General features: G+C 30.4%; 1 protein-coding gene across 1 annotated transcript; it reads right to left on the reverse strand.

Annotated features, from left to right (window-relative positions):
• Positions 1-771: 771 nt before the first annotated feature.
• On the reverse strand, positions 772-7480 carry LOC108916474. The gene is made up of 4 exons (XM_018722737.1): positions 7400-7480; positions 7205-7340; positions 5332-5676; positions 772-1340 (listed from the first exon to the last, which is right to left on the reverse strand). Exons 1-4 carry the CDS (start codon positions 7414-7416, stop codon positions 972-974), a joined length of 867 nt encoding a protein of 288 aa, XP_018578253.1. The 5' UTR covers positions 7417-7480; the 3' UTR covers positions 772-971.
• Positions 7481-9495: the final 2015 nt, after the last annotated feature.

The raw sequence follows: 9495 nt of genomic DNA on the forward strand, positions 1-9495 counted from the left end.
TTTAAAGGTAGCAAAATACTTCATTAAATACAAAAAATAAAACTGAAAAATAATAATAAGTAACTTTAAGATAATTTTTCGTTTTCTTTAAAATATTTAGTATGCCATACCAGGTAATGGTAAAATAATATTGACAAAGGTTTTCTGTCACTGGTTACCTTTTTACAACCGTATCATTCTAAAAACTAATTTCAAAAAATATTTGAGATGTAATTTGAAAAAAAAACGAGAAAAGTTTTTAAAGAATACTGAAGTAAGATATATCATCAAATCTATTAAAATATCCACAATGATTCCACAAAAATTGATTATTCAAGTATATAGGAGGTGGTGTAATGGCTCAATGCCTGTAGCACCCGATTCACTGATTCTGTATATGCATAAGACACTCTGTATATAAATCAAATGTGTTATATAAATTTCATTAAGACTTCAGTAATAGATTTTTGTATTAATTAATATCGGTATTCCTGGTTTTAAGTTGGACACACACATTCGTCCTACAGTGAGTTATCAGACAGTGGTAAACATAAATTTTTCACAAGAGCAGAGTGGTTAAGACCACAAAAGAAATAAAGAAAAACAAGGTATAAATTTTCCGTGCCCCGTCTCAAATCTAAGACTGATTACCACTGAAACATTTTTTAGGAACACTGTGTAGAGTACATACTTTGTTGGTAAATTATGCTTTTGTACACCTGTATTTTTTTTAAATCTTCTAAAGTAAAAATATATTTTACAAAAACAGGATGATAAATAAATTATACCATATTTTCTGCCTTGTATTTATTTATTTATTTATTACAAATTGAATGATTCAGTTTCCAGGCACTGTGATTGTATTAATGTGCTATCTAGCAGAAGAAAAACAGTACAAGTAAAATTTACTTAAACATTTAATGTTTAAGTCTAGTAGATACTCGGAAAATCTATCTTATGAAAATATAAAAATTTTTAAATCGTTACTATTTTTAATATATCAACGTTGGTGAATTTTTACAATAACATGCTTCTTTCATTAATAATTTCTCAACATTTCCCTTTTGAAATTTAACAACAGAATCTGATGGAAAATTGACATACAATTTTAAACAGCCCCTTGTTAAGAGAATACTTTGTGGTTCCTTGGCACTTAATTTCTTTCTTCTATCAGACTTTGTTTCCCTCATATTGACTGGTATCCGTTTTTCTGGTATTCCACTTGAACTGCGTTTACTAGTAGTAATTATTTGTTCTTCAATGGTTGGTAAGGTTTCAGCTCTTTTTACAGGTACAGATTTGCTACGAATTCTAGTGTGAGGTTTTTTTGATGGTTCCCAAGGAATTCTTTCTTCAGGGATCTAGAAAGTTATTGTTTAAATAAGTACCTACATTTTTAATATAAAAGGTACAAAGCATAGTCATCTCTACAAAAAGAAAATTAAATTAGGTAGATAAGCATACTGTGGAGTTCCTCTGTAAATAATAATAACAATGATCTTTGCAACATATTTTGTTGCTTGATTTATTTAACTTGCTATTATTAAATATTAGTTTATATCATCCCAAAAAATGTATTTAACTATCAGTATTTAACACTAATAAGCAATCTATTAAGTTTTTTAAATTAATTGGTTATTGAAAAAAAGTTCTGAGGGAAAGGTACATGTAGGTTCTATCTAAACGATATACAAACTACCAATTTCCATTAAAAAATTTTTTGAGATGCCATAAGTGCTATAAGGTATATTTTAATAGATACATGTCCACGGATTGAGTTTACAAGAAGACAAATAGACCAAAAATTGAAAAATACGAAAAAAAAGGCATTCTTGATAAAAGTTGTTGCTTGTTTAGAAAACACGAATCACCATAACGAACTTCAATTTTGTTGTACAGAGTGGGTCAAAAACACAAAAGTGTTATTTTGCGTAAGAGTAAACATACTTTATTTTGCAAGATACGTAATAAAAGCTGTCTTGATAAAAGTTTTTGCTTGAAAAATGAATAAGAGTCACATCAAAATCATTTTTTATACAGGGAACAAAGTACAAAACTAAAATACGTCTTATTCAAGTGTAATTTTTAAATAATACGAACATAACAACATAACAAAAACAATTAAGCTAAAAAAAGTAAACAAGATTTCAAATTTCAAAAACACCACTCCCATATTGAACACATTTTTCTAATTGCTTTCTTAGATATCTGAAGGAATTTCTGATCTCTTCCTGGAATATTGAACGTGAATGGACATCCTGGGTAATTCTGCCTTTTAGCATTTCAATATTATTTGGTGTTGGAATAGCAAAAATAAAACCATTACACATTACAACATTACAACCATTACAAAATACATATTTTGTCGGAAATTTAATGGTAAATTTTCCAGTTCATCACTAAAAAATGTATCAAACATTTCTAAGTACATACTATATTCTATTGCAGGTGTTATTGTAAAAATATGGGCCTTTAATGCCATGGACAGATATCGAGCACCACACGTTCACTTTTGTAAAATATTGTCTTCATGTCATTATTCTAAAATCAGGGTTTTCTGGAGACCAGTACTTGACGTGTTAGGATGTTACAGTTCCATTAGTCCTTTAGAGATTATTTTGGGAGCATTCTCAGTAAGCCCCTCTCGGGTGAACATCGAAATCTTGGCACGTTTAATTGTACTAACTTTCCTTCAATAACTGTTAATTTTCTGACTGATGGGGAAATTATAAACTCAGCTGGAAAACTTAAAAATGAATTCACGTCAGGTCCGGACTTAATTCCCAGTTTCTTTGCTCGTGATTGTCGTTTCGTTTTGGCTAACCCGCTGGGATATATATTTAATCTCGCTCTTAAAACTGGAACTTTTCCTAGCGTGTGGAAGAGGGCAAGTGTTTGTCCAATCCTCAAAGGCGGCGACCCTTCTTACATTAATAACTCTAGGCCCATTACTTTGTTATGCAATTTTGCGAAGGTCTTCGAGATGTCGTTGTATAATCCGTATGTTTCCACTTTTCAGGGGCATCATATCTCTTGAACAACATGGTTTTATAGAAAAAAGATCAACTACCACAAATCTGATGTGTTTCACACAGTTCATATGTAATGTTATTGATCAGCGTGGGCAGGTAGACGTCATATACACCGACTTCTCAAAGGCCTTCGATCGCATTGATCACGGCATACTCCTCCATAAACTCGAAGTATACGGGCTTTGTAGCAACTTTTTACAACTGTTTAGCTCATATTTGTCAAATCGTCTTCAGTATGTCACTTACAACGGTTTTAAGTCTAGCCAGTATTCTATTACTTCTGGAGTACCTCAGGGTTCGAATCTAGGTCCCCTCCTATTTTCCATCTCTGTTAATGATATTAAGACTTACATTGACTGTCGCAAACTAGTTTATGCCGACGACTTAAAAATCTTCTCCTCTATCTTAACTGATGATGACTATAGTCCTTTGGTGCGATTCAAATAATTTGCATTTAAATATCTCTAAGTGTAAAGTTGTTTCTTTTTCACGTAAACTTAAGCCCATTATAGTCAATTACAAAATTAACTCGGACGTCTTAGAGCGTACAGATACCATAAAAGATTTGGGAATTTATTTCGATAGTAACTTTACCTTTTCAAATCATATTCAATATCTGGTGTTCTCAACACTTAGTACGCTGGGCTTTGTGATTAGACAAGCTCGCGAATTCAGTGATAATGTTGTGTTGTTTTCATTATTTTACGCGTTTATCCGTCCCAAACTGGAATACTGTTCTCCGGCTTGGATTGTTTTTTATATTAACCAAACCAGTTTAATTGATTCGGTGCAAAAAAAGTTTTTGAAATACCTCGCATTTCGCTCCGATGGCGTATATCCTGCTAGTGAATGCGATTATAAAATACTACTAACAAGTTTCAAACTCGACTAGTTACAATACAGAAAGCACTTCCATAGTTTGAAATTTTTACATGCACTAGTAAACAATAAAGTAGACTGTCCCGAGATTCTAAGTCAAATGAATTTCTTAACAGTTAGGTCGGCTTGCAGCTCTCCACTTACTTTTTATACTTCTGCTTATAATACCAATGTGGGATTGAAGTCTCCTGTTTCTTTTATGTCACGCAATTATAACTTAATCTGTAACTATTGTGATATATTCAACTGTAGCTTGCAACATCTGTACACAGCTTTTAGAAGAGTCAACAATTCATGATTGTTAACATAGGTAGTAGTTGCAGCTTTTCTTTTTCTTTCTTCTTATTTTCTTTTTCATTTGTTGTTACACTATCTTATCGGTATGTTTGTTGTATTTATTCTTTACATTTTGTTCTGTGCTCACATGTTAAATAATATATTATATACTTTGTCCTGTAATTGGTGGTTCACTGTTGGACAAATAATTTAAATAAATAAATAAATAAATAAATTAGTAAAAAATGTACATTCAGCGGAAAACATAATAAACTTATAAAAATCAATATTTCCATTTTTGTCTCATACCCTCAAAAAAATCTATACTTTTCACTTCATCTCCCCCTTCCAATGTTTGATTAAAGTATGGTTTGAACAGAAATATTTTATTTTCTTTTAAAATATTCAGAATATGACTGTTTCACAACTTTTAATTGTTTAATACAATTTCTAAGGGACATCACATGAGTTTCTCTAACAGACTGCAGGACTAAAACTGTGGCAGCATACTCTTACGCAAAATAACATTTTTGTGTTTTTGACCCACCCTGTACAACAAAATTGAAGCTAGTCATGGTGATTCGTATTTTTTAAACAAGCAAAAACTTTTATCAAGAATACTTTTTTTTGTATCTTGCAAAATAACATTTTTGTGTTTTTGACCCACACTGTACAACAAAATTGAAGTTCATCATGGTGATTCCTATCTTCTAAACAAGCAAAAACTTTTATGAAGAATCCCAAGTATTTTTGAAAAGTAAATTGGCAATTATGTAATTTATTTAATTTTATACAGAGCCTTCATAAATGATTACAAGCCACATGACTAGAAATTTTGTTTGGAACAATAATTTTATTTCCTTGTTGGCAATTAAATTTCGGTAAAATTAAAAATTATTAAAACAATAAGAACAAGACGACATTAAAACATTCTGTTTCACCAGCTGTGATTGATGTAATTCTATTCAACAAATCAGCGACAGCATTATCTCAAGCGTAGGCGTAACAGTTCGTCATTGTTCGTTGTAAATGAATGATTAATATTAGTAACGCCAAGATTTAGGGAATTTTCATTACCAGTACTAACCCTGCAATGTTGGTTGACTAAGCTTGGCGGACACGTGACTTGTAAACATTTATGAAGGCTCTCTAGTTATACAATTACCTTTATATCCTTCATTCTTGTTGGTGTACAAGCATAGCACTTAGACCTTCTACTTTTTGCTACTATTGTATTATTTTGTTCATTATAATGGTCAATAGTATCCATCTCAGGGGGCTCTATATTATATATTGCAATTTTGTTTAAGAAATTTGGCTGAGGAGTTCTCCAAAAATTGTCTAGTCGACTGGTTTTCATGATATAATCCATTTTTTGTAATAACAAGAAATTATCTCTTTCAATTTTTCTACATCTTTCATTTTCGTTTTGTTGTTTTTTTAATTTAATGGTCACATGACTTCGATATGCTGGAGGACTCGTATCTATTGCTGGCAATGCAGATTGTACCTACATATAAATAACTTGAAATCAACTTCAATTCAACTTAAAATTGTAAAATCATGAAATAATATTTGTATGTTATCACCAAGAAAAAGGGTGTAAATATTTAGGGTTGCCAAAATCCAGTCAAAGAAATATTTCAAATAAATTTCAGACAAAGATTAATAATTTCAATTGCAATAAAAAATTCTATTTGCATATATTTGCATTCTGATAACTACAATATTCAGATACAATCAGATATTTAGTTCTATAACAAAATATAAGCAATTTTATACATAAAAAATTGCCAATAAATTCTATATTAGTGTTAGTCTTTATGCACTAGAGATAAAAAAAAAAAATTACTTTTATATAGTACCTAATCCCGAACCCCAAAATGTTTGGGTCAAAATGATATTGGCAATCCTATAGATATTTCAACAGTTTTTTATGTATAAATTTCTATAATTTCTTCAGTACTTAAACCAACTGAGAATTATTATTATTAAAATTTTTAAATTTAAATATAAGTAAGTACAGTATAATAATATTGTCACAGTTGAGAAAATGACCTGTGCTATTAAGTACTGTCAACTTTTAAATAGTTAAAAAGGAGATAATATTGATGACTGCATTAGACATAATTTTTACACAACTTATATAAATAATAAATTCAAATTTTTTTGTCACTATAATGATTTTGTATATGTGAGTGACAAATATACAAGATGTTTTTAAACGAAGGAGTAAGAAATGCTATCAGAAAATCTTGTCATCAAAATAAGACCATTTGGTCAAATATATCTCCGTTAAAAATTTCTTTATTTGTAAGTTATAGGGAGTTTTAAGTTTTTCAAAAGTATAAATACATAAATATTTAGAAAAATATTTGATGTAAATTAATGAAACAGGCTGGACAAATCTACATAAAAATAATAATTCACTTTATTTTTATACAATTATAACAAATAGTAGCAGAGATACTGTAAAAGATTCTTTTCTTTTAAAAATCAATTGTGAGAAATAAACTAATGAATTTGCAAAATACTTAGTAGCGTAAAAATTCTGAGGATCTTAATAAGGATATATTTTGGCATCTCCATCACTGGCTGACCTAATTATATTTAAATTTGATGAATTATTACCGTTATTTAGTGAAGTCATCAATCTAAGTTGTATTGATCTAGTCAAACATCTGTGGATTTGCGATATTTTTCAAAAAGTTGAACACATCACAAATGAAGCAACTTTGGACTAAGGAATATGTAGCCTCAAGATTATCAGATAGCAAAAATAACCGAATTCTTACAACATAAGAAAATAAGATGACTAAGAACAGTAAGTATTGATCACTTTCATATTACCATTGGGTACCTACCAATTTAAAGAATAAACTTATTAATTGACTACTGCTTATTGATAACGTTTATTGATATGTATATTATATACTGCCATTTGTTTTCTTGTTCAATTTTGAAAAGGAAATTATGGAGTTATCTTTTTTGTTATATAAAGTAAAATGTATAAAATTAAATTAATCAACAAAAATCACCTTCCGTCTATGATTTTCAAATTTTCGTTGCTGCCAGGGCCTTACTAATAAATTATCCTTTCTTGATATCATTGGTAATATTAATATAAGTATTTTTATATTACGAAAAATAGGAGCTTGTATATTCTTCAGTTTACTGTACGGAACAGAAAGTTATCAATTTTTCAATATTTCAATTATGTCTTCTTTTCTTACTTGCTGCTTATTTCCATCTGATTGTTTATGTATTATTCCTCTTTCTAATCTGTGGTATATTATTATTGTATTATTAGGCCTATTCCTTTGCACAGAAAGTGTAGTACTAGCTGCACTGAATAGCCAGTTATCGTTCCTTTGCAAGAGAGTGTTGCATTTTACACCACACTATCTTATTCCACTGCTCAGTGTTAGTTGCACTAGTGCAGTTTATCTACACCTAGCCTGAGCAGGAGTGAAATGCACTGGACATGCGCAGTCTGCGCTATTGGAACATTTCACAATTCTTGTATCTTAGAACCAAATAATCAAATAGTGTTTTATTTATCCTAGTGTTTTAAAAACTCTATCAGAATATTTGGGTACAATTTCTTCTACATATATACTGTTTAATTGAATGTCGTTTATCTCTTTTAAATAAACTATCACTCGAACTTGAATGAAGATCTACTAATCTATTGTCTAAAAAGTCATCGTCACAAAAACACCTACGACGTCCATAATTAATGCTTAGTTAGGAAAAAAATACAGTTTTCAGATTTAGAATATATCCTAAACTTATATTATTGTACAGCTACACCATCTCACACTTCGTTATTCCTTTGATCCTAACAGAACTTTTGCACCACTCTGATCAGCTGGTTTTCAGTGTAATGTAATTTACACTACACTGAATAACAAAGGAAATAACTTATTAAAACCATAGATTTAATACTATTTTAAATCTATGATTAAAATATAGAACATAGACCTTATAAACTATTAGACACAAAACATATAATCTTCTAGTTCAAACACTGTCATTTTGTCAATAAACGGCAATCGCACAGACGTGTTCGAGAGAGATAGAACTAGTGCAGGCTAAAACTACGTATTAAGAATTAGGTACAGTACTTCTTAAAAAAAAACTCTAAAAGTAACAAAATTTACTAAAATACATATATTTATTCTTTATATTAATTCAAACTGAATTAAATTCAATTTCTATTATTTTAATAATACATATTTGTATGAGTAATTTTAATTATTTATTATTAATAAATAAGAGTATAAGCATTTTTTGTTTATATGCAATTTCTGTACAAATTTGAACTTAAAGGGGGAGGTGTAATAATTACAAATTTAAAAAGAAATATATTTTATTACACATCATTAAAAAATATTTACAGTTTCAATTTTGCAGTTTTTATAATGCCTTTTTATGTATTTCTCCATTTATTTTCCTCACAACGTCAGCTCGATCAGTTAAATAAGTTACTGCAAGCTCTTTTGAAGTAGTTGTTTCAAATAGTTCATATTTTCTTTGCAAAACTGCATAAATTGAAACTATTTTCCTTCTACAAATGTTTGCCTTAGCTTCAGTTTTCTTACATAATCTTGGCTGGACTAACTTCACAAAATGAACATGCATGATGATTCGTGATTCGTGAAAGTCAAAAATCATCACAAATCATAACAACAGCTACCTTAAAACACATATAACACCATTTCTATTTTGTTAATCTCGTAGATATACTTTATTAGGTTAATTCTCATTAAAAATATCTAGACAATTTTTGTTGCAATTTGCAATGCTATACAAGATTAAAAAGTTCTTACTTAATTACTGAAATTAGTTCTAATTTTAGCATAGTGTCATACGACCCTATAAGTATTGGTAGTTATACAGGGTGTCTTGTCGTATTCCACCCTTCGAGCGAGCTTCAGGATTTCAGAACACCCCGTATATTCATAGAAGTAGTCTTGTACCTACGGATATGCCGGAGACCGCTGAATTGGAAAGGAGGCGAAACAATCATATTCACCTACCTTTCCAATCCCAACCAAAAATCCGCCACGGTTGCAAAATCAATTGCCGTCGGCCGGGCAAAATGAAAAAGCCTCTATGAGAGTCTTTAGACATCGATCCTCTCGGCGATAGCGCTTCCAGAGCGTTAAAGACCAATTTCACCGATGTTTCCAATGTCACCCGCATCGCGACTGATCTCGCCTGGGTCTGCCATCCCGGCGCACAGTGTCCACTGCCGCTATTCTCGCAACCTGCAGTCGAACCCCGGGACGCTTCAAGGCGATATTTGGAAACAGTCATTAGAAAT

The sequence above is a fragment of the Anoplophora glabripennis genome, unplaced genomic scaffold, assembly GCF_000390285.2.
Source record: "Anoplophora glabripennis isolate ALB-LARVAE unplaced genomic scaffold, Agla_2.0 scaffold2456, whole genome shotgun sequence".
Classification (NCBI taxonomy): Eukaryota; Metazoa; Arthropoda; class Insecta; order Coleoptera; family Cerambycidae; genus Anoplophora; species Anoplophora glabripennis.